This window comes from Ophidiomyces ophidiicola, assembly GCF_022830035.1.
Source record: "Ophidiomyces ophidiicola strain CBS 122913 chromosome Unknown scaffold_8, whole genome shotgun sequence".
NCBI classification, from domain to species: domain Eukaryota; kingdom Fungi; phylum Ascomycota; class Eurotiomycetes; order Onygenales; family Onygenaceae; genus Ophidiomyces; species Ophidiomyces ophidiicola.
In genome coordinates, this window is record NW_026054648.1 from 565,773 (window position 1) to 590,024 (window position 24,252).

Here is a 24,252-nt window from a genome sequence, read left to right on the forward strand (position 1 = left end):
GTCGATAGTTGCCCTCGGCCATCGCTTATCTGGAGAGTACTTTTATCATCATGGCCCACGGTCGTGGACTCGTTCCTCTGGCCCTGGCCGTCGGATTTGGAGTTTTGAACGGTATGCTAGAAGTATTAGCTGTATTTTGAGGTCATTGGTAGCTCATCCTTACAAATGCAGGTTACGTGGTTTTTCAGCCAGCTTATGCGGAACGTGAAGCGCAAAAGGCGTTTTTGAAAACCCAGTTCGTTCACCCAGACTTTATGCCAAACCGTTCGGGAACCTGACGCCGGCTACTTGACACAGCAATGAAAACGCCCCACCACATTCAGACGCAAATACACAAGTGCCCAAAAGCAATAGTGCTATTGACCAAACAGCGCCAGGCGATGGCTCCTCGGGCACGACATCTTCCGAATAAATATGCTGCAACAATCCAAGCGATGTGTTGACTAGGCATCTAATATCCCGTCGCAATCGGTCCTAGGCTAAATAAATCAACGAGCGAAGAATAATTGCACGGATCTGATTTGTACTTCCGGCCTCCAAACCAAAGTGGTTATGGAGCCTTAGGAAAGGAGCCAATATCCTGGCCGAAGTTGAGTCCCAGGAGGTGACTATCTTACGAAATACAGAAGGTTAGATACAAGGGCTAGTGATCTGTTGACTAAATCAATGAGTACCTCTTAATCTAATGAAACCAATTAACATTGTGGAGAAAATGAAATTATTGATTATTTCTTGGTGACTGAAGTATGGAGTAGAAGGTGAGGGTCTCCATTATGTCTTTGCTTCCATGCAGTATTTACTTAGGGGCCACCCAATTGCCGTAGCTTCTCAATCCAATGAAAGTTCGGTTTAATTCATTGTGCGAGTCCTAGCTTTTTGTGACGCATTGCGAGAACTATAAATGTGAGGCTATATCCTTAAAAGCAACATGCATTGCACAACCTTGCTGTCAATGCATATGTAACTCCAAGCCTGTCGGCTCAGCTTAGCAATGCCAACCCCCAAATCAATATAGCAATTGCAATATTCAAGACATTGGTTAAACAAGGTTAACGGTAATAAGGTGTTCAATGTTTCATAATTCGACCACGAGCTGCAATTGCCTATGGCGGCTTCAACTTGTAGTAGGGTATTCAAAAAGCTGGCCGGCGGGAGCCCCAAACCACTCCTCCGGCACGCCCAACCTACAACCATCACAATTCATAACGTAGCGTACCATAGTAGGTTCTGGTTTGATCAACTCCTCAACCTCCTGCGCCCGTGGGGAAGCATCTCCTGCTGTCTCTGCAGCACTGATTTTGCCTCGACGTTTCGGAGCTTGTTTTTTAAGTAGTTTGTTAATCGTATCCATCTAGCAAACTATCAGTAAAAGTAAACATTTCTCTTTGCTTATGTGGTTTTCAAAGCATACCTTTTCTTCCTCATTACGTTTCTCGCTAAGGTTTTTCCTTCGTCTTGCCATTTCTGCACGTCGCATGGCGTGCTCTTCAGCTGTTAGATGTTTCTTCACTTGGGGTTCTAGGAAGGAAGAAATGTGTTAACCTTCTATTGATATCTTGATTCTCTGGAGAAGGGCTTACCCATGGGTAGCTGTAGAAAATCCCCAAGTTCCAAGCGTTCTCTTTGCCTTTTCGTCTTTCTACTTGAGTAACTAGGAGAGCTTGCCCGGCTTGCTTCCATTGGAGTCGCAGCTTCATTTTCTTCGTCTTCTTCATCAACCTCTTCCTCATCTTCATCGCCAGCCTCTGGAAGGATAGTGTCATCCCCCTTTTCGGCGCCCACTTCTGAGTCCAGCTCAGATAACTCCTCCTCGTCCTCATCATCCTCTTCTATATTAACATTTCGGGATTCAACGTTTCTGACTCTGGCGGCAGCTGCTGGCGTTACAGTAACAGCTGGCCTCGGCCGGGGGTGGCGCGAAACGGGTGGCGCGTCATCCATGTCGATGTCTCCTTCTGCGTCAACGTCAGGGTCAGGCTCGCCCTCAGCATCCAGATCTTCGTCGCCTTCAGCATCTGCATCAGGATCTTCACTTGCTTCTGCGTCGTCGTTTTCGTCGTCATCTTCATCATCCTCGTCTTCTTCGTCTTCTTCCAAAAGGGATTCAATGTCCTCATCCTCGTCGCTATCCACTTCAACAATCTTTTTCTTGGACCGGCTACTTCTTGGGCCGGTAATCACTACTGGCTCAGTGAATATGTTGTGCGGTCGTGCGTCTGCGCTGGTCACTTCGCGAAGCTTGCTTGAGGGCATTTTCACGGTTAGGCGGATGGACCTTTTGGTTTCTTCGGGAGGGCTTGAAGGCGAGCGTGAGACTGTAACGGTAGAAGATGATAAACCGCCACTGGCTCTCTGGGGCCTTAGCATCCCTCCCGTGGAAGATACAATACTTGAAGAGTTAGTAAGGGCAGCTCGCGAGCGAAGAGTGCGACCAGAGCCCATGTTTGGATAGGCAGCAAGATCAGGGTCGACTCTCAAACAGAAGAAGGATTGGCAGAGATGGAGGGTGGGATAGTATACAATCAAAAGGACGCGGGTATCAAGCCATGGGGAGCGCAGTTAAAATTACAAACATGCTCTCGTATCACTGCATAGAAATGATGGCAAGGCTGGAAGCATTTGCCAATGTGTAGCATCTGGTGATTGCTGCTGCCGTGTGTTTTATTGGTACAAAGACCGCAATTGCATGCTACCGATGCTACCTCTTGCCTCCGAGCGGCATCAAGCAGAGGTTTGTTCGGATCCTTGCATGTTGCCGGGCGGCGTTTCCACCCTCAACACACCAACAACTAGGATTGCGCAGTTGCAGGCAAAGGTTGTATACTGCTGGGACTGCAATTGGGCAAAAGAAATCTTCAAGACAAGAACGGCGCCGGAGCTCGAGTGAAAAAACAAACTTACCGACTATTGCTCGGGGTTTGCGGCTGCCAATCGTCGCTGCTCTCGCCAGTATCGTTTGTCTCCGAGATGTGGTTGTACGAAAGCTCATCCTCGCCGACCTCCTGGCGAAGACGCTTGACAGGCCTCTCTGCCATGACTTCAAGCCTGTTGGCCGTGAAGATCGGATTCGGGGGCCACCTCGCCACAGGGTGCTATGGCCAGGGTGCGGGCGACCAACGAAATTCAAGCAGACGACTTGCTGCAGAGCTGCGACTTGAAGCTACCAGAAGACGGAAGGCAATTCAGAACTCTATTTCGACCAGGTGGGCCGTCAGCGGCAGCGGAGATGTCGCTCAAGACCGTGGTTCCAACACTCCAACAAGTGCAGCTTCGGGCCAACTGCGTTTGAATCAGCCACGTCTGCAGTCGCGATGTTGGCGCAACGAGGCAGATGGATGGATCAAGGACAGGGCCGAAGTACTCCGTACTCCGTAGTTATGTAGAGAATGAAGCCTAAGAATGGGGCAACTACGGAGTACCTGGTACTCCGTACCACGCTACGGAGAGCGGCATGTCTGTATTCAAACATACCTAATACAGCATTACAGCCGAATTCCGTAACTATGATACGGGTGCTGACATAAGCATTGAGCCGAGGCTCAGCATCTGAAGATGCCCAAACGATGCGACTTGTGGTGCTGATTGACTGCCATTTGCAAACTCTCCATGAACACGCAGCATGGCGGACACAAAGAGGCCTTCTATTCCTAGCTGGCAGCTTGCTGCAAAGACTGAATCCAGCTCCCAGGAGGGTGAGACTACAGCACCGAAACCCGCCTCGCCGCCGGACGAAGCGACTTTACTTGACCAAGCTTCCCGATTTTTGCAAGATGAATCTATACGCGACGCACCTACCGACAAGAAGATTGCATTCTTGGAATCCAAAGGCCTAAAAAAAGAGATTATTCAAAAGCTCCTGGGCGAGTCTGTACCGGAGGTCAAGCAACAAGAGCCCATTGCCAACGTTTCGAGATTAGAAGAGGTGCCGCTGCCCGAGAAACCGGCCCCCTTTCCTGCAGTATCACAGCAAGCCTCTGCACCTGTTCGAGACGTTCCTCCTATAATTACGTATCCCGAATTTCTCGCTCAAGCCCCCAAGCCACCACCACTCGTTAACCTACGCACCGTTCTATACACCCTCTATGGCGCCGCTACTCTCGCATCCACCATGTACGGCGCGAGCGAATTTCTCATTAAACCAATGATCGCATCTCTTACAGAAGCCCGACAGGAACTCGCAGAGACAACAAAGCGAAACCTCTCCACGTTAAATGACAAACTAGAAAAGAACGTTTCTACAATCCCACCATCAGCCATCACAATCAGAAGGACAGAGCCTTCAGAGGAGGATGAAGAAACAGATTCCATCACCTCTGACCCAACGGAGCTCTTTCACCGAGACATTGCAACTCAAACCGGCCCCGAATTAGAAAAACTTCCTACTGCCCAGCCGTCAACGTCTGAACCGGTGGATGCCCGCTCAGATGCTGAAAAGGCACTGGATAACCATGTTTCTCGAATAAAGTCCCTATCGTCTCAACTACACGACGTTCTCTATTCAGAAACACAAACTGATTCTTCGTACACGAATACAAAAGATCGACTCTCCGACTTGCAAACCTACCTTGATAGCTTGACGTATAGTTCGCCAGCTTATTTAAGTTCATCATTATATGGTGCGTATGGTGATGACTCTAGGGATGGCAAGTCCGGCATGTCAAACGGAGAGGCCGATGCTATTTCTGCATTTCGAGCAGAGGTTAGAAGTGCCAAAGGTGTATTGCTGAGTGCAAGGAACTTTCCGGCAGGGAGCCGAGGAACTGTTCGTGCCTTGGCTAAGGGTTCTGCAGCTTCTTAATGTGTGTATATGATTTAATGTTGTTAGATGCGAGCGTTAAAACATATCTATTTTTAATTTAATCAGCCTATATGTTCATGGCTCAATCTAGCTCCTCGAGAGGAGAAATAGACTGTCGACAGCTGGGGAAAAATCTGCATTACATATACTTCGTCTACGGTAGTTCAATTCCACCGAGGGAAAAGGCCCATCCTAATATGCGAGAATAAAGTCTTCATGTATTCGAAGACAGAAAAATATTATTGTTAACCAGCGATGAGGATGCTGGTACCTTCTGTTAAGGCCTCCATACTTAGGGGGTGGCCCTGCTCATACCAATCAACCGTTTTACGCCAACCTACATTTGATGGAGTCAGAGTCATTCCATAGGAATCGGAAAGCATAATAAGACGAATAGCAAAAAAAAAAACTCACCATCCAATTTCCACACTCGTCCGTCTTGTTGGTCAGAATGTCCAAGTGAATTGCCTGTGCGGTTTCGTAATCCCTTACTTGAATAGCATGTGCTAGCCCAACCATACTTTCAACTGTGTCGGGTTTCAGTAGATCCTCGTTATTAAGATGATCGAAGAGGATATTTAAACGCCGTTCTGTATCATTAACTTGGGCCTTGAAAGATCCCGGAGCACGCGCTTTAACCCGCTGCATATCAGCAGAGAGCATTTCGTAGATTGGCTGCGCGTTTGAAGGAATATGAGAGCGGTCACCAGGTGCTATCAACAACAGTCAGAATATCGAGGTATCAGAAAGTGGCATGTGTTTCAAACTTACGGTGTTTGGGAGCAGCGGGAGCTTTCTTCTGGGACTGGGCGGTTGATGGCCTGGAAGTTTGCTGGACTGCGGGGGGCTGTTGTGGGGGTGGTACTGGGCCGCGTGGAGGCGGTTGTAGCATCGGTGGCGGTGTGGGAGACTGCGACGGACCCCCGGCAGGCATCTGGTTTGAGAAGGGCACACTGACCGGGTTTGTGGTCACGGGTGTGCTACGGCGGGGGGTAGGAGTTCTTACGAACCCTTCTGGAAGGTCATTCCAAGCTGGAATGTTTGTAGCACGGGTAAACGGAGGTGGCGCTGAAGGAGATCCAGTTGTCGCCCTTGGAGGCGGCGCGAGACCAACGGGGCCTCCCGGTGGCGGAGCAAAAGGCTGAGGAGGAGGCATAACACTCGCCTGTCTTGACTGCGGGAATTGCGGCGGTTGTGGTGGCTGGTAGCCAGCGGTGGGAGTATAAGTTGTGCCTCCCGCAGAAACGTAGCTCGTGGTGGGCGCGACGGGAGCATATATATTGGCATTGGCGGGTTTAGGTGCGGTCGCAGGCGCATAGGGACTGGGAGAAGAAGGTTTGGGTGTCGCCGCGGGTGCATAGTTGGCGGTCACTGGCTTGGGCATGGTTGGGGGTGCGTAAGGGCTGGCGGCTGGGGCCGGGGGAGCCGGGGGAGCCGGGACATGCTGCATTGGCGGCTGGGGGGGTTGGAAAGGAGCAGGAGGCGCCGCCAGAGACGACTGGCGGGGGGCTGGGGGGGCACGTCCGGCTGCCGGCTTGGGAGCAGCTTTCTTCGTAGCAAAGCGGATACGGCTCCTGGCCACTTCTGCTTCTGGATAAGCAGCAGGTAGAAGGTCCAGGTACCTTTCGGCAGCCTCCAAGTGACCATGAGATGCAATGACATCAGCGTATTCGAGGTATTTATCGTAGAGGGAGTTTAGTTTCCAGTCGGAGGTATTCTGCTGCTCGGAGTCTTCAAATTTAACAACATGACGGAAAATGGTGACCTTTTCGATGAAGGCTTGGAGGGCATGGACATGAATTGAGAACCCCGTGTCGTCCGTAGCGCTTTGTACTTTATCCGCTTCATTTTCCTTCAGCTCCTCAATCCAGATAGCAACCACTTTTTCTAATTTCGAGCTCACTAAATAACAAAATGAAGCGTCCTTTCGAGCTTGTTTCGAGCCTTGTAGTCTATAGGTCTCTTCAAGACGATCACCCAAAGCATCGCACAGATCGGGAAACTCCTTGTCATCCGCAAAAGTGCAAATAGAGGCGATAGCTTCTTTCCAGTTCGCAAGATCTGCATTATGAACAATGTCCCACAAATTCTTCCCGACTACCGACGCAAGGACCCGGACATAGCTGGGACCTTCGGATCGCTTCAGGAAGTAAGCCTCTTGTGCCTTTTCAATGCATTTTTGGCCACCAGAGACTGCAATCATGAAAGCGTCGGACATACGGTCCTCTTGCAGGCAAACATCCAAGGCTTTTTCGAACTGGCCAAGCAGTAAAGCTCTTGTGATAGACCGGTCTGCCTCTGATTCCGAGCCTGTATAAATCTGGAATGGACTGTTGGTCTTAGCACCCTTGGAGGAAGCAATCTCGGTGAGAAACGTTTCGCCCTCTACATTGCCGTCGAAAATTGAAGTTATTCGCTTGTGCTTTCGGGGATCCTGGCTTTTGGGAGAGAGTAGATCGTCGTTGCTCGTAGCCTTGCCCTCTAAGCCAAGTTTTGATAAACTGTCGGCTGCTTCATCGACCTCACTTGAAAATCCCAGATAACTAACCAGCTCTTTCCTTGGGGTTTTGGAAATTAAAGTCTCAATAACTTTCCAATCGGTCTTTTCGTCTTCGCTCTGTGATGCAGTAATTCTGGACTGGCAAATACCGCCAAGGTCCCCAGTTTTCAATGCGTTTTCGAAACTTTCTGTGGCACTGCCGACGCTAGAGTCAATATCAAAATGGCTTATTCTAATCTTCGAAGATCGGCCTCCGGGCGTCAAGCCCACAGAAACAACCCTTCCCCCAAATCCAAAAGATGCTGTGACAGGTCTCTCGAGCCATTTGGGAGCTTTCTGGAGTGAGAAAGTAGAGATTTGTGGCTGTGTTTGCGCCTTTGAGAAAAAGTCCTCATCGTTGACAGTTTGTTCTTGGCTATTTCCTGCTTGCTGTTGATCATGCCGAGTGTTTTGTATTGTTTGAACAGCAATCTTCCCATCAAAGGAAGCTGTAGCAAACATATTTGGGTTGTGAGGGTTCCAGCGTGTTTGAAACGTCCAGTTGGTAACAACAGGGAATTCTCCATATGCATTACCTGTCTGAGGATTCCAACATATTGTCCGATTATCCTTACCACAAGATAATAGTAAATCAGGGTCTTGAGTGCACCAAGACAGCGATAAAACACCAGACTCATGGCCATGCAATACCTAAAACCGAATCAGTAAACAATAAATTCACAAGCTCATCAAGTACTTACTCGTTCAGGAGCATTGGAATTACGTAGATCCCAGACCAAAATCAAAGGGTCAGTCTCAAGGGGTATGGAGGTAATCAATTTTGTAGGCTTTATTCAAGTCAGCTCTTTATTCCCTTAAGACAGTGATGTGGACGTCACCTTCTCAGGATCCCATGCAACTGCACTGACTGCTTTCCGGCCAAAATTGTTTAGAGTAAGGCTTTCCTTCTTTGTTTTCACATCCCATACAGTCACAAAGCCTGCACTGCTGCCGGTTACTAATATATGAGGTACTTTCTTATTCCAATCAAGGCATTCTATATCGTCGACTCGTGCAGCAGTGTTACCCAGGCGAAATGGTTGGTTGAGGTTATTGAGGTCAGATATGAATAACTATCTCCAGTTAGGGGCTGGTATTTTATAAAGGAGCTTCAATATTTGCCAACCTCTCCCTTGCCTCCTCCCGTGGCTAATAAATTTGCATGTTTCGGATTAAACTGCAGTGTTTTAATAGGTCCGCTATGTTTAGACGCCCGAGAAATGAGTGCATCGCTATTGAAGTTAGTAGAGAAATGTATACAGAATCGTATCAACCAACCTTGCGCCACTCAGAAGACTATCTGCATTCCAAAGATCTAAGGACCCATTTTCCAGTGCGCCTGCGATGACCCCTCTGCTATGACTGTCTGACTCCGCCCACGCAATATCATGGAAGCTACTATGATCAGCAATTGAACGCCATTTTGATGTGGAGCAAAATAGTAAATCTTACCCAGAATCAGTACTAATCTTTGCGACCGGCTCTAGTTCAGCTCCAATGTTATCATTGTCTAAATCAAGATTCCACAACTCTAGGAACGTTTCATTAGAAAAATCCGCATCAACTGCGCCTGCGCGGGTGCCAGTGGCAATAAATGGGGCCGCAGAACCGGGAGACCAGGTAAAGGTGGCTGTTCGGGGTATTTCCCTGAGGCGCACCATGATGATATGGGGTTTGAAGTAGGCGAATCGAGTGCTGAATGGGATTCAAACGAGGCTCGCCCAACTCAACAGAAGAAAACGTAATAGAATGAAGGATGATAGGTAGGTTAAGATGGCCGCGACAAATATATGCAGCCGAGCTGGCAGGGACCTTCAATTGCGGTGTATTCCAAAACACTTGCCAGGGGCTGGGTTGTGTTCTTCAGATCCAAGGTGGCCTTCCCAACTGTCACGTGATAGTAAGTTAACTTGAGGTCCCGTCCTTTTTCAATCTCTACAAACCGAGTCGAAGCACTCTGTGCAGAGAGCATCCTTCTTTAGTTGGTTTTTGCCCACCTCTATGATTGGTTCACACTACTTTGGTTTTGAAGATGGAAGAAATGCATAGTTAGTTAACTAGTGCCTCCTTTGTCTCCCAGACGAGCTTAGGCTATTTTGATAAGAGAGATACATATGTCATTACAAAACAAATGTGTTGCTTGAACAATATTAAATGGTTTCATTTCTCCAACCCTTCAGTTCAATCAAAATTCTGTTCAGCACATGACACGGGATGAGCCAGGTTTGTAAAAAAAGGCAGCAGCAATATATTTGGTTGTATCTATAATATCCATGGATTGGGGATTTATCGCAATTTAGTACAGACAAAACTTTTACAAAACTTTCATGGGATAACGGGAGATGTAGTAAATTCCATACAGTATCCTGCAGTAATATCCAAACACCCGCTTATCTCCGTCAATTTGTATCATTCTTCAGCCTGAGAGCGGAATTTGCTCTAGATATCGGATAGTCCGGAGCTTGCCATCGCTTTTCATGAGTGGGAAAGAGACGGTGCAATCAACAAAATCCCTGACTTTGTGGCATCTGTCCGCGACGCGTTGCTTAATTAGGTTGCAACCCCACTCTTTGAAGCCTGGGTCGGTGCAAAGGCTTCTCTCTACTCGTGCTAGGTCTCCAGTCAAGCAATAGGCATATGGCTCTCGAGTGCATTTACCCGTCATCCTGACTTGGCATTCTGTTTTCGGGGGGCATTTACCCTGCCAGGTAAAATCAACTGTCTCGAGGACCGTAGTCTTCTCGGCCACTGAATATTCACCTGAAAACTTGGCGGTAAAGGGGGGTTTTCCAAGGTCAAAGCCCAGACCAATCTTCCAACCCTTTTCAGACCAGTGCCCTTTTGCTGTTCCTGTCTTGACGGAGATGGGAACCTCACTATCGTTTGGATTTGAGACTATTTCATCGACATTGACATTCTCAGAAACTTGGACGTCAGCGATAGTCTTGAGGATGGTGTGTAGGTAGGTTGCCGCAGGGGTGCAAGTTGGATAGGAAAGCTGGCAATGGGGGGACACTTGATCAGAAAAGACCTCTCCAACTGGGGGGGGCCCTGCCATCGAGGATAGATCTCTCTTTCAGAAGTTTAACCACGGATTGGATGTAAGGGAGCTTCGACGGCGCATTCTGTCGTTTGAGGTTTTGCATGGCCTCGTGAATCTTCTTCAAGTCTTCATCATCAGAGAGGATGATAATCATTCCAGCGGGTTTGTTTTGGCGCATCACAAGGTCGGTGGCGGGCAGGTTTGGTAACGCGCTGCCAATGACATGGGTAATGCACGAGGCGATGAGAAGAGTAGAGACGAAAACCATGTTGATTGAGAGGGTAACTAAATTGTGGTAGAGGATATATTGAATTGAATAGTGTCCCTGACGGTGTTGCTGATGTTGCTGATGTTGCTGAATGCTGATGATGGATTGAGATTGAGGAAACAGACGGCACCCTTTATATAGTTTTTCATCGACATGCTCACGCACGTCGATAGCCTATAACTGTCTCCATTCTCCTTGGATATCGGGATAAACGTGATATCGAGATCGGAATCAACCCTGAGCCTACCTCCTAAGTGGAAATGCTGCCACTGGACCTGCTAACATGGGGCTGGCCCGGAGCCGATAATCGTTTCGATCCTCTTCGGGTATCATAATAAATGTTGATATAGAGATTATAATCAGAAGCTGAGCCTACTGCCCATATGAGAATGCAGTGTCCATGCCATCCTTTAGTTTCTGGGTTTCGTGGTGTCACATCGGGTTTCTGATGCGAGAGCGACTGAGTGAGGCCTGCATCTGAGCTGTTTCAACATTAGGGATACTGGTATGTAGGCATCATTCGCCAGTGTTTAACAGTGCTGTCTTACAAGGAGGTACGTGTCACAAGGAGAGGTGGGAAATGTAAGTCGCTATACTTCAGACTCACAGCAGCTTTCATTCTCTAACTGCACAGGATTTTTGATACAGCTAACTATACGGAGTAGAATTAAACTATAAGCATTTGATTAACTATGTAACTAAATAACTAATCATGAATTGGTGTGCATTGAGTTCCGGTCAATTGCCCACACTGGCACACCGTGTCTTTTAGAAGTACCTGCGGAGTATATTATGTAGCTAGGTACTGTGATTGATCTAAATTCATGTTAAGTTGACTTACTAGCCTTGATGGCATAACTACCTAATAGAAGCCCTGCTTAATGAGTCCTTCATAGGTTAGGCAATAACTATGACATATTTAAATCTAGAAAGTATGGAGTACGGAGTACTCCGAACTCCGTATATGACTCTATTACTCTATCATTAAGTAATGTTAATGCATTCTATCCTTTTTAAAAAAATTATAACATAACACACAACAACAAGAAGAACCCTAGCTATGGGATCTAGCCCTCTGAGGTAGTTGTTTCTGAAATACCTTAAATAACAATATCGGTGTAATAAGATACTGCTACATAGTCTCTGAACAGTCTGCTGGTGCCATCCTTTCGGGCGAACAGTCTCCGACTTGGAGGGCACTGTGATACATTAATAAAAAAAAAGGAAGCAAAAGACAGGGAATTTGATCCTTCAACTCCATTTTCGAATGCTTATGACTGAATCTCAATCATCCCGGGTCCAGAGTATTATAGTAGGGGAGCCTGTAGAGAGGCAGGTGAAGGTATGAAGGCTGCTTACACGGGCTGGGTCATGCGGTAGAGAGGTTCGGTATCAAAGGCTCAAATCGCCTAAAACAAGCAAGTATCCCGGACCAAAGGTGTTTGAATTGGGAGACTTTCAACTGCTTGCTGTTTTAGAGTGTCTCACAAAAATACAGATAATTTCTCATGTCACATGATGATGATGATGTAACTAGTTAGTTAGTTAGCTAACTAATCACCAATATGTATCGAAGATGGTCTTGGCGACCTTCTTTGGAAGTATTCGCCTTCAATTGAAGTCGGAGAACTCCCTACAGATACTAACAATAGGCTACGGCTGTTTCAGTATCTAGGTGGAAGGGCAGAGATAGTTACAAAGTGTCTCCTGTGCAGAATAAGTCATGTCAGACGCCTCAAGGCTGCAGAGTACCGTTTATGTGGGAGGCTTAGACCAAGCAGTGACTGCGCAGACCCTTGCTGAGGCATTTATACCGTTTGGTGAAGTAGTTGATATCACCTTACCCAAACCCGATCTCCCGTCTTCAACTGATCTACATCGAGGGTTTGGATATGTCGAGTTTGAAGTAGCCCAGGATGCAAAAGAAGCGATTGATAATATGGACCAGAGCGAGCTCTACGGTCGGGTAATCAAGGTCGTTGCAGCAAAACCACAGAAGGATAGCAATGAAGGACTTGGAAGCAAAACTGCTATTTGGGAGCAGGTACGTGAATACACGCAAGCTTTTAACCCACTTTTATTCTAATTCAGATGCTCTGTTCAGGAAGGTTATCTCGCAAAACATGCTGTTAGCGAAGAGGACAGACAGGCTGCCGAAGAGACTAGATCGATTGCAAACAGTCGCCCAGATGCTATGCAGGGTCTGGAAAGTTTGGACGTGGCTGGCCCCAAACAAGCGTAAGGCTAGGGTCACTATTGTATACCGGCTTTTCAGATTTGGGTTGATTTCGATTTTATTTTCTTATCTCAGCATTTCTCAATGCCATTGCCAGGAACGATATATTTACAACAAATAACACCGGCACATCACTTCCCACCTAAGCAATACAAAAGTAAAGGTTACTAGCGGCACATTCTCGACATTGCAAGCCGCGACTAAATATCAACTTTCCGACCAATTCCCTTCCACTTAGGCATGGTCCTCCGGCTTGGATCTTGTTAGACGAAGGGTTTTATCCGTCATGAATTTCTTCCCGCAGGAGTAGATAGCTGCGCCGACTGCAACGCTATACCGCAATAAATATTAGCGAGCAGTGCGAGATATATTTTGATAGTCAAATATTTTCTTACCAAAGAACGGCGCCTAGATGTAGATGGAATGTTAGCTTTGAAATCGAATTCTACAAGCGCTTGAACCCAGACGGCTTACCGAGTGGAAGCAACTCTGGAGGAATCTTTTTCAAGGTCCGGAGGCGTTGGGAGATCGTGTGAGCTAGTTACAAAGGTTAGGCTATGGCACTCTTCTAGGATAGAGCGAAACTGGCAAAACGCCCTTACCACTTTGATCTTCCTTCTAGAATGTGTAAGCACTCCCGAATATGCGAATTATCATCAAACGAAGAGATTGGGAACATAGAACGTACAGGGAGCGGTCGAAAAAGCGGGCGAGACGCCCTCATACCCAAAGCCCGTGTGGCATACATCTTCGCACCAGAAAATATCGCCTTTTCCAAAACAAGCGTTGCAGGTGAGTAGCCGAGCGGTTCGTCGGACAGTGTGGTGTCTGAAGCGGCGGTCTTTTGAGGTTCGAATGTTCTGATGTGGAAATAGCCTGTCGCGATTGGTTGGATCCTTGGCTCGTCGTCGGCTCACGGGACGTTCACCTCACAAAGCATTCCACCAACATCACGACATCGACTCCAAGGCCGCACGTCGACAACCACAGGAACGCCATTTTGAGAGAGCCATTCTTTTTTTTGTGTCGTCAGCAAGATGTACGAAATTCCAGATGCCGATCCCGATGAGCCTGTCGAGACCAAGCCCTTCAAATTCGTAACAGGTATGGTAACCGTCCCACTTGCTTAGAAGATCCGCATTTGAGCAGAATAAAGCATTTATTAACATGTTATAGCCGGTATGTATTTCTAGGATGATGCGATAAGAATTCTTGTGAAAAGCTTCTCTCTTCGACGACCTGCTCTTTCATTGTCACCAAATTAACAACACTTCATCAGGTTTTGACGCCCGTTTCCCCAACCAGAACCAGTGCGTTTCCAAACCTGAAATTGCCTGAAATCTTTGCCTGACATCAGTCCTAGGACCAAGCACTGCTGGCAAAATTATGTTGATTACCACAAGTGTATATTAGCCAAGGGCGAAGACTTCAAGCCGTGCAGACAGGTACGCCGACTCATTCTCAATTGGCTACGTGTACCGTCGAATTATCCTGGACAAATAACTTACTGAGTTCAATTGCAGTTTTTCCTTGCCTATCGGTCGCTTTGCCCCAAGTCCTGGACTGATCGATGGGACGATCAACGCGGTATGTACTCTACAGAGAGATCCCATCCTTCCCCATTGAATGATGGTTTTGTACAGCCATCTGACAATTTTGCTTTGCAGATGCCGGCAATTTCCCTGCTCGTCTTGACCGATAAATATTTCCCCATCTTTTCGTCAATTTTGGGGACCGACTATCAAACTCTCGACTAGGCCAGGTTATCATCTTTGAAGACGATTGAATTTTTGAAATAAGTGTATATAACAGTGTGCCAATAGTCCTCAACAAATGGAAAATTCCAGAGCTGCCAACGCTCCTACGTTATTGGCTCCATCAATCTTCATTATTTTCCTAGTCAAGCCACCCAATCTCTTTTAGTAGGCAATATAACTATCACACTAGCGCATTCGCTCGAAACTATATTGAGAGTACCAAGTGACTCGTGGAGAAGCTGAGAAGTGTAATAGAGTTACATAAATTGCCCAGAGCATCGGTCTCGACACGGTCAAGTGCGGAAAACTCCAATAATGATTGATGAACCCTAGAATTGTATATTATCAAGTCTTGTCGACTTATAACAATAGGAGCAGGTTACGTGGTACGGCACAGAAATAATCTTCTTGACTCATGTTTTTTACAGAGGAAACACTCGCTCCAGTATTTGGTCACCTGCGGCAAAAGACAGTATCATAGGTCTAGTATTAATCTATCAAATAGCAAAATTTCTATCCAAACATATTGTTAATATGCAAAGTCCGATATCCAATTCAGTCAAAAAGAGGGGCATAATCCAGTGTCTCTTAGTTTGGGTATATACAAAACTGTGGGTGAAAGCTCAATACCTATAGCTCAACATAAGGATGGGTTTAAGAAGATATGTGGTAGATCAGAGATTGCCACCAATCTCATAATAATTGTGCCGTTTAAACAGCCGCACGCGAGTCACCATCAGGGTATTTAAAAGCTCGATATAATTGCTTATGCTGTTCCAGGAACAAGAATGTTGCGACGGTATGCGGACCGAGACGCATAAAGCTTGGGGTCCACCCACGGAACATCCATGATAAGCCTTCTTTGTGAAAAATCTCCTTTAGGAGCCCGACAATGGAGTGTCCCTTGGTTTCTGCAGCACTCGCGCCCATTATTCGAGTCTTTATTACGTCAATTGGGCTGCAGAGTGTAGTCGCAACAAAGCCAGCCATTACCGACGCCGTCAGATGTGTCAAAATATTGTCAGCCATGCCTAGGTGGCCAATACATATCTGCTTGAACTCATCGTAGGTCGCCAATTGAGCAGCGGTCATACAGACCGCCCTTAAGGAATTGGGCCACACTCCACGAAATAAACTAGATGGGCCTTCTGTGCGTATCATCTGTGATAGCCCATGGAAAGCATGCCGGTAATTTCGCCGTTTCTCAGGAGGCAGGGCAGCATCACGCTGCATCCGGACATTCAGAACATCAGCAGGGTTGCCGACTACTCCGCCGACAAAACCTGACACCGAAGCCATTCCAATGAGTGTGGGCAGAGATGGAGGTGATGACGCTGACTCGTTAATTCGACATTTCAGCTCCTCATATATACCGAATCGTGTGGTTGAGTAGGTTATTTGCCGAAGAAGCGAAGCCGAAAGCTAGGTATAGACAAACCAGCCAATTATTAGCATGAGGAGCAATTGTTTCCAGTATCTGTGGAGTATACATACACCGCTGTAAAGACCGGAAATCCCATTCTTCTTGCAAATAGAAACTATGGTCCCGAACATTCCTGCCGGGTCCCCCGGTCCTCGAGTCTGGAGTCGGACCTATGTACTCCGCAGCACCAGTTAGTATTTTTGGACAAGGCCGCAAAAGCCAAAATGGATCGATAATACCTTGACTAATTCGAAACAACATTAGCAAGAGCCCTGTACTTTAAAACTCAACCAACAATCGAAGTGTACGCACCTAGATCCAGGGGATGTGTGACACCCGCGGCAAAACATGACGCTGAGCCTCCAAACCAGAAGGGATAATGGATTTTCGGGCTCGTCGAGTGAGAAACACCCGCCTGTACGGCCGTAGCCTTGTCACTGCCTCCCATCTTGATCTGCGGGAATAGTCATCATGCCAGCGACTGGCATCTGGCGCGAGGACATTCCAGCGAAGGATTTCGACGGCCGCTTGACAAGGCAGAAATCCCGAGATTCCAGACGGTATGGCGGTACGGCCGAAAAACCATAAATTACACCAGCTCTGGAGACCATTGGTTAGAAGTGGCTGTACTGGGTTTGGCACTGGCCACCGCAGCTGACGATAAATTACGTCCGGCGAATGGCTTTGCGGCCGCTTTGGTTGCCCGTCGACGTCGAAGCACAGCAAGAGCTTCACTTTGAGCGATGAGGCTGCTTGCGACGGGCAGAGCGCTCCGAGTGGGCTACCAGCAGCGCTCCGTTACAATCAGCGCTTGCTTCGGCCACTCTCTGGCGCGTCGCTGGCCAGCTGCGCTCGGCAGAAATAGCTCTACGGCCGCTCCGCAACCTTCGGCGAACACGTCCGACAGCCTGAAAGATGCCTTCCCACGGCCGGCCGCACCATCGCCCGCGGCATTTTCGGCGGTTGTAGTAGGCGCGAACTCCTATCCGAGAGACGAATGGACCAACACGTCGCAAACCATACTCTCCCATGTCGGGCGTCGAATCTACCTCGACGAGAACCACCCGTTGTCGATCACGCGCAAGTTGATTGAGGCACAGTTCAGCGGCCCGGAATACGGAAATTATGCAGAGAAAGATCCTATTGTTTCTGTTGCGCAGAATTTTGATGAATTGGGCTTCCCAGCCGATCACCCTGGGCGCAGTCGAACCGACACATATTATATCAACAGGGACACCGTTTTGAGAACGCACACGAGTGCCCACCAGCGCGCATACTTCAAGCAGATGCACAAGAATGGGAGTATTAAGCCGGAGGAAAAGGGATACACCATTGTTGCTGATGTTTATCGTCGCGACGCAATTGATAAGAGTCATTACCCTGTCTTTCATCAGATGGAATGCGCAAGGCTGTGGAAACGACCCGTCACAGCAGCTGCTATTCTGCGTGACTTGAAACGCTTACCTCGTCATGACGTTCCTGTTGAAGACCCCAATCCAGCCGTCCATCCTGAAAGGAATCCCTTGCAAGAAAAAGCCCACGCGCTCGAAGAGGTTGAGGCCGTTGTTGCTCACCTCAAACGTTCGCTTGAGCTTCTCGTCATCAAGATATTCTCCGCTGCAAAAGAAGCAACCGCTGATGTCTCAAATCCTGAACCATTAAAGATGCGTTGGGTCGAAGCCTCGTTTCCCTTTACCAGTCCCAGCTACGAATTAGAGGTGTATTGGCAGGGCGAATGGCTTGAAGTCCTTGGATCAGGCGTCGTCAAACACGAACTTCTTACGTCCTCAGACGTGCCGGGCCATATTGGATGGGCGTTCGGTCTTGGTTTAGAACGGATCGCAATGCTCTTGTTTAACATTCCGGACATTCGCCTATTCTGGTCTCAAGATACCCGATTCTTGTCCCAATTCAATGCCGGTAAAGTTGTTCGGTTCGTTCCATTTTCCAAGCACCCAGCTTGTTACAAGGATGTTGCTTTTTGGTTAAGGTCTACAGCCACCGGAAGTGCGGCTGGAGGAGCTGTGCCATTTCATGAAAATGACATTATGGAAATCGTCCGAGATGTCGCTGGGGATTTAGTCGAGGATGTTCGGCTGGTTGATGAGTTTACTCATCCGAAAACAGGTCGTAAGAGTTTCTGTTACCGGATCAACTATCGAAGCTTGGAGAGGACCCTTACCAATGAAGAGACGAATGAGCTTCATGAAAAGGTAAGGGAAAAGCTGGTAGATAAAATCGGCGTTGAGTTGAGATGAGAAATATGAAGAAGAATCAATTCTATACTTTCTGCCTAGAGTTGTGCTCGACACATTTTATGTATACTATTAAAATATTTTTTGCTGTTCCCTATGATGTATTAGAGGCTTTATACCACACTTTCTCCACACAAACCAGTACGTTCCCCTGGCTCATAGGACTTCACATGGTAAGGGCAGGTGTAGTCAAAGGTGCAGGTAATATGTAGAATAAGACATTTATGTATGCTGGTTCATTTCTTCTAGTATTCATGTTCAGCCAGGCATTAATGAGGCTGTCATCAGACACAGATCCAAAGTTCCTTTCAACAGAGGGGAGATAGAAAAATTAAACAATAAAACAAGACATATATGGACGACCCATGGAATTCCAACCTTCCAGATCATAACGCCGTAGCCACGCTGTTTTATGAAAGCCTGTTTTAAAAATGTACAGATAATAATAGTGTACAAACAGCGACAAAGAAGCGGACATCTTGTCAAAGGAAGATAGGGTACGGATAGGAGAGAAGAATTGAAGAATGTTTCAATTCCAATTCATGAAAATAGTATAGTGCTAGTGAAACATGACTTTTTGGAAGAAGTGCACGTGTTCGGCTGCCGGACTAGGCATTCTTAACAACACCAACTTTGGCGGCCTAAAAAAAGTCAGTCAATGGCCCTTCCCTGAAGAACTAACCTGCGCCCATGTAACTCACCCGTAAGACTCGACCATTAAGCATAAAACCTTTGGTCTGGACGTGCAGAATATCGCCATCTTCCTTTCCGGGTGCCGGCGCCATGAAAGTGGCTTCGTGAAGTTTCGGGTTGAATTTCTGAGGTTTGTTCTCGACCAGCTCAGACGGGTCGAACCTCTCCAGGCCATGTTTCTTCAGAGTATTCATTATCACGGTCTCGGTCATCTTCAGGCCGTCATAGAGGTCGGTGAGCTCCTTGTTTTCTCCATTGCTGAGCTTATCGGAAGGAACAGCCTCGAGGGCCCGCTCAAAGTTGTCAATCGACTCGATTAGGTCGGCGCCAAAGCGCTGGATTGCAAAGGAGCGCGCGGCATCGACGTCGCGACGTGTGCGCTCCTGGAGGTTGCGGAAGTCGGCGACGGATCGCAGGTATCTATCCTATTTGCCGGAAACCGTATTAGCCTCCATGACGCCAGGTACAGCGGAAGGCAAAAGTAGAAATCGCCTGCGCATACCTTTAAGTCAACAATCTCCTTCTCCTGTTTTTCAATTTCCTTTTGTAGAGCAGCTTCGGCGTCCGAAATTTCGGACTCGGCAGTTCCCTCTGAGGAGGTTGCTGCGGCGTCTTGTTCGGGCTTCTTGTCTTGCGAATCTGTGGAATTGTATCTCCGGGATAATGTCGAATGCAGCGGCCTGAAGGTCTGCGTGTGGGTATATGTAGGACTCTGCCTCCGGTATAGAGGGGATGTTGAGATGGATCGGGCGGAGAAGGTAGGCTTGAAAGCCTGGGATTGGCGTAGAAGAGCTCTTCGAAACATATTAAAAGATAGTAAGGAGGCTGTATCGGAATGAACTCGGCTTGATATTCGCAATGGAAAGGTTTCCTGAAAAATATGTCAAACGCAGTATGGAATTTGAAAGCAACCGCTCCAGAAAACTGCGTGAATGATCTCGAAAATATTCCCAAAGCTTCGTCGGCGGCGATGTTTCGCCGATCCGGGGAAAACTCTAAATCGTCCCCCTTTTGGGCCGACACGCTCCTGAGACTTGCAGGATTGCAACGCAACACGAACGGCCGTGCCTAGAGGAAATCTTCTTGAGTGCCCTTCATACTGGTCGACAGCTTTGGAAAAAAAAAGGATGTGTGCCGATAATGAAATGCCTCGTGGACTGGCCGGAGACTCCGAGCTAAGAAATGAATAATCCCCTTCATTAAAACCCCTCTACTAGATACTAATAACCACTGTGATAATATACAAGAACTCTTGTTGCCAACAGGGTATTTCTCCAGCGCAAAAAGCACCGGTGCAGAAGTGAAAAAACAAAGGAAACCAGCGACGACTCCCATCCCAGGAAGAAAATAGTACAAATGCCCAGTGCCCGAAAAACAAACCCAAGACAAGACAAAAATGTGTCGCAAAGGGAGCAGAACGGTATCTTCATCAAACACAGCCTCATGATTTGCCATATTGTCATCATCATCGAAGGGGAACACACATATCTAGGATACTTGATTTGAAGTTTACAACGATTCCAGAAACACTTTTTTGATTTCGGTTACCCGTCACCGGGCTTCCGGTGAGAAGGCGACGGCAGGTAGCTGCGGGGGAGGGGGGCTGTTAAACTTAGCCATCCTCTCCATATCTTTCTCGATATTCGCAAACAGCGCTTGTATCTCGGCATCCGCGTATATCTTGATGGACTCCACATCCTGTCGCGTTGCCCGGGTGTGGTTGTGGGGCCTGCGCAGAAACTCAGGGTGCATCTCGCCACCACCACCACCACCAAGGGCCCAGAGATCTGGCTGTGGTTCTCGAAGCACTAGGGTCGCAGCTAGGTGCTCGAGAAGCTTCTGGCGCAACAGGGCGCGGCGCTGCTCTGCGTGCTCCAGTTTGGAGTACCACTCGTCGATCGATCTGTCGAGCTCGAATAACGCCTCCTCCTGCTTGAGGATCCCTTCACGCGAGAACTTCGACACCCGGGGAGACTTGAGGTATGAGATCATCCGCTGATGCAGGCTGTGTCGGCCAGCTCGAAGAGAGTTGTACGTCTCTCTGAGGTAGTCGCAACGCTTCTGTAGAGCACGCAGTTCCTATGAAAAAAATCCGGGTTAGCTTCTTGGGAGCCTGGCAAATATGTTTAGAAGACATACCCTTGAGAGCGATTTCACATCACAGCGGTTGAGCACCTCGAACTTCTGGGCTTGACTCTGGGCCTGTTTTTGCAGGGACTCGATTTCGTTGCGAGAGAGCACCTTGGGTGCCTTTTCCACTGAGAGGCCCAGTGGAAAAGTCGCAATGGGCACTCCTGGGAGCTTCTTCGCCATCTCATGGTCATTCGTGCACACCCGGAGGGCTACATGTTTCTTCGATGGCGAACGATGTCCCACCTTGAGAACGGAGTCATGAGAGATTCCTCTGCGGTGACTGTTGATTCCCAAGGCCGACATCTCGGATCCTAGCTGGAAGAGGAAAGAATGGTTGGCCTCATCTATCCGTGGTCTCTTGGGGAATTGCTGCCCTGAGCTGCTGGAGGCGGATGTGGGAGGTGTGCAGGTGCTTCCTGCACTGACAGGAGTAGTAGAGGCCGACGAACCAGACAGCTGGGATGGCAGGTTGGGAGAGCTTTTCCAAAATCCTTCTTCCATGGACTTGTCGTTGGAGAGATCACCTCCCGGCGAGGCAGCTTGGGAATTGGGGATCCTCACAACCAAACGGGGAGATTTAGGTGGAACTTCCGGGGGTTCAGCGGAATTGGTCCGTCTCAAAGGTTGGTGCCTATCGCTCTGTGGGGGTTGACCAGCAAACGCCCGGGTGGTGGTGGTTTTGTTGGCTTCATTCTTCCGGGATGGGGAAGAATTCTTCTCCGCCGAATTGGACAGGTCACCAAAGGATGCAGGTGCTTGAGCCCGGGTCGTGCTTCCGGCGCACGCACTGGGGGCACTGTTTGACCTCTCATGGATAGGGTACTGGCCAGGGATGGTGGCTATCGCCTCGTCAGCCGGGTGCTCCCATGCATGCCCAAGCTGGGCGGGGGAACTTACGGGAATCAAGATTTTTCTCTTGTATGGTCGAGAGCTGTCCCAGATCTGGGACGCTGATTTTGTGAGAACGTCCCAGCGTTTTCACTTTCTTTTCCTTGTCAGACTCCGGAGTGGTCCGCCCCGTGCTGCTGGAGACCGACTTCTTGAGACTGGGCCACAGCTGATACTTGGGCTTTGCAGACACCTGCTGGGCCTTTGCTGCAGAGGCGTCTTGCTTCTTCAGGTTCTCATAGCTCTTCTGCTGAACACGATTAGCCCTATCAATGGAAGCTGCAGACGAATTGGACCACCAACCTTGGGCGAGGTGCTTCGGGCGATGATGTTGTTCAGGCCGGCGAAGATCTCGGCCTCCGGGGGCACGCGCTGCTCAACAGCCATCATGTTGGAAAGAGAGCGTGAGGGGCCGACAGCTTTAGGGTGCAGGAGGAGGAGGTGGTGGTGCAGCGGTGGAAGGTAGGTGGAAGAAGTTTCCCAACGATAAGACGGGCGTACTTATGGCAAAGCCGGCAGCTCCCCCCACTCTAATATCTACGCTCTGGTGTTCGTATTCACATCTCAAACGGCTAGCCGGTTTAGGAACAGTCGATCCTGAGTTCCGATGTCAAAGTTGACAGACAAGCCTGGATGTCGCCGCCGTTGGTCCCTTGCAAGGCTAGCACGCGGTTCAGGGGTTCAGAGTCGAGGTTCTACACTGCTCCACTAGTGCAGCATCCGGTCTTTTTTGGGGCCCATGTACCCTTGATCCTACTCGAGTCGTTTCCAATCGCTGTCAGCGGCCTCTCTAGATTGAGAGATGTGAAACCTTCCGAAATGATTGTCATAATCCAGGTTTGACGACGCTGCCGATGAACGAACTAATAAGTATACAGCACCCAACAAGTTTCGCTCACATGGGCAGAGCGTCTCTCGGCGTGGCTGCCAGTGTGCTCACTACTACCGGGCGCTGCGATCGCTGCCGCCGACCGAACAGCGTTCAAAACAGTTTTGGGGCGCAACCTTGGTTCTGCCTTCGCATCGCCGTGTCGTGTCGCGAAGCACACTATTATGGCGATGGCGGACTGGGGAGAGGGGTCTCTCGTTCCGGCAGCGTGAGCTTCTTGTTCTCTAGCCCGAACCACGGACGAACTCTTTTCTTTTTTTTTTATTATCTGTTTTCTGCTTGTCAGGCAGACCCCGACGCTGGCAGCTATGTACTACGCAATGCAAGCCAGGGGTGCGAAGGAGCCAAAGGATGCTCCGCGGCCGGTGCTCTGCCGCCTGCCACGGCCATTATAGCACGCCGGGTGGCAGCGCCCGCTGCTGGGTCGCAGGCACCCCTGCGCGCGCCGTCTTTTTGTTTTTTTTTAGCTTTTTGATTTTCTGCTTCCCAGCAAGCAGAGGGCGTGCGGAGCGCGCTACCACGGCGCGGGCGGCCCATTCTTTTGACGTCTGCAGGCTCCTGGGCGGGCTAGTGCGGTGCGCAGGCTGGGCGAAAGCGCAGCCGGCGCGTTTCACCCTTCACTGGCTTCCCCCCCTCCCAGGCGAAGCGTCTCTTATCTGTCACTTCGACCCCGCATTTCCTTGGCTGGCGTTGCTCGGAAGCTTTTCCAGGCGCAGCTGCTGGCCGGCCTGCCAGGGCTCGGCGCTGCCAAAGCTTGCCAGCCATGGCGTGCGGCATTTCACCACCACTACCACCACCAACCACCACCGCTGCTCCCATTATTGCTACCACCACCACCACCAAGGCCTGTTCTGCTGTCCGTCTAGAAAGTCGATCCCCCCCTTGCCGGTCGCACCCTATCTCTCCCCTCGTTTCTCACTGCTGTGTCCCGGCTTGCAGGATTTACCCGAAACCCAAAGCCGAGCAGGACGCCAGCTTGCGAGAAGGAGCAATAAGGACCGAACCCGTCCGGCTCTCAGCTCCTCGCGCGGGCCCAAGCAAGTAGTAGTAGTAGCTAGCAGTGGTGGTGGTTCTAGCCCTGACAGTCGCGCAAGGTGGAGCGGCAATGTTCGCCCGCAATCTGACACGGACGATCAAACAGGAGCACCAGCGTACTCCAGGAAAGTGTCGACTGCACTGCCGCTTCTACGTCTACTACTATTATTTGACGCCAGAGACGGGGCCTCGCCAGCGACTAACACCCGCCCAGTGGGTTGCTATTGGAGTAAACTCGGGGGCTCTCCGGTCTGCTGGCGCCCCTCATATATATCACCTGGCAGAGCCTAGCCGG

General features: G+C 49.0%; 10 protein-coding genes across 10 annotated transcripts; 3 read left to right on the forward strand and 7 right to left on the reverse strand.

Annotated features, from left to right (window-relative positions):
* Window positions 1-1,114: 1,114 nt before the first annotated feature.
* Window positions 1,115-3,035, reverse strand: LOZ57_002877 (uncharacterized protein; the record flags this gene model as incomplete). Its single annotated transcript, XM_049251935.1, has 4 exons — window positions 1,115-1,351; window positions 1,412-1,518; window positions 1,581-2,389; window positions 2,902-3,035. 4 exons carry the CDS (start codon window positions 3,033-3,035, stop codon window positions 1,115-1,117), a joined length of 1,287 nt encoding a protein of 428 aa, XP_049109253.1.
* A 584-nt stretch (window positions 3,036-3,619) lies between these two features.
* LOZ57_002878 (uncharacterized protein) lies at window positions 3,620-4,798 on the forward strand (the record flags this gene model as incomplete). The annotated part of the gene is made up of 1 exon (XM_049251936.1): window positions 3,620-4,798. One exon carries the CDS (start codon window positions 3,620-3,622, stop codon window positions 4,796-4,798), a length of 1,179 nt encoding a protein of 392 aa, XP_049109254.1.
* A 292-nt stretch (window positions 4,799-5,090) lies between these two features.
* Window positions 5,091-8,998, reverse strand: SEC31 (protein transport protein S31; the record flags this gene model as incomplete). The annotated part of the gene is made up of 8 exons (XM_049251937.1): window positions 5,091-5,135; window positions 5,213-5,511; window positions 5,570-7,988; window positions 8,039-8,125; window positions 8,177-8,410; window positions 8,464-8,569; window positions 8,616-8,732; window positions 8,790-8,998. 8 exons carry the CDS (start codon window positions 8,996-8,998, stop codon window positions 5,091-5,093), a joined length of 3,516 nt encoding a protein of 1,171 aa, XP_049109255.1.
* A 755-nt stretch (window positions 8,999-9,753) lies between these two features.
* On the reverse strand, window positions 9,754-10,648 carry LOZ57_002880 (uncharacterized protein; the record flags this gene model as incomplete). The annotated part of the gene is made up of 2 exons (XM_049251938.1): window positions 9,754-10,408; window positions 10,455-10,648. The coding sequence occupies 2 exons, from the start codon at window positions 10,646-10,648 to the stop codon at window positions 9,754-9,756; spliced, it is 849 nt and encodes a 282-aa protein (XP_049109256.1).
* A 1,723-nt stretch (window positions 10,649-12,371) lies between these two features.
* Window positions 12,372-12,890, forward strand: LOZ57_002881 (uncharacterized protein; the record flags this gene model as incomplete). The annotated part of the gene is made up of 2 exons (XM_049251939.1): window positions 12,372-12,692; window positions 12,753-12,890. 2 exons carry the CDS (start codon window positions 12,372-12,374, stop codon window positions 12,888-12,890), a joined length of 459 nt encoding a protein of 152 aa, XP_049109257.1.
* Window positions 12,891-13,118: 228 nt separating this feature from the next.
* Window positions 13,119-13,883, reverse strand: LOZ57_002882 (uncharacterized protein; the record flags this gene model as incomplete). Its single annotated transcript, XM_049251940.1, has 6 exons — window positions 13,119-13,215; window positions 13,280-13,292; window positions 13,359-13,421; window positions 13,487-13,502; window positions 13,573-13,744; window positions 13,813-13,883. 6 exons carry the CDS (start codon window positions 13,881-13,883, stop codon window positions 13,119-13,121), a joined length of 432 nt encoding a protein of 143 aa, XP_049109258.1.
* A 1,469-nt stretch (window positions 13,884-15,352) lies between these two features.
* DIC1 (Mitochondrial dicarboxylate transporter) lies at window positions 15,353-16,195 on the reverse strand (the record flags this gene model as incomplete). Its single annotated transcript, XM_049251941.1, has 2 exons — window positions 15,353-16,063; window positions 16,136-16,195. 2 exons carry the CDS (start codon window positions 16,193-16,195, stop codon window positions 15,353-15,355), a joined length of 771 nt encoding a protein of 256 aa, XP_049109259.1.
* A 612-nt stretch (window positions 16,196-16,807) lies between these two features.
* Window positions 16,808-18,322, forward strand: MSF1 (phenylalanyl-tRNA synthetase alpha subunit, mitochondrial; the record flags this gene model as incomplete). The annotated part of the gene is made up of 1 exon (XM_049251942.1): window positions 16,808-18,322. The coding sequence occupies one exon, from the start codon at window positions 16,808-16,810 to the stop codon at window positions 18,320-18,322; it is 1,515 nt and encodes a 504-aa protein (XP_049109260.1).
* A 605-nt stretch (window positions 18,323-18,927) lies between these two features.
* On the reverse strand, window positions 18,928-19,817 carry mge1 (GrpE, mitochondrial; the record flags this gene model as incomplete). The annotated part of the gene is made up of 3 exons (XM_049251943.1): window positions 18,928-18,960; window positions 19,021-19,437; window positions 19,515-19,817. The coding sequence occupies 3 exons, from the start codon at window positions 19,815-19,817 to the stop codon at window positions 18,928-18,930; spliced, it is 753 nt and encodes a 250-aa protein (XP_049109261.1).
* Window positions 19,818-20,563: 746 nt separating this feature from the next.
* On the reverse strand, window positions 20,564-22,423 carry LOZ57_002886 (uncharacterized protein; the record flags this gene model as incomplete). The annotated part of the gene is made up of 4 exons (XM_049251944.1): window positions 20,564-21,091; window positions 21,152-21,984; window positions 22,043-22,283; window positions 22,337-22,423. The coding sequence occupies 4 exons, from the start codon at window positions 22,421-22,423 to the stop codon at window positions 20,564-20,566; spliced, it is 1,689 nt and encodes a 562-aa protein (XP_049109262.1).
* Window positions 22,424-24,252: the final 1,829 nt, after the last annotated feature.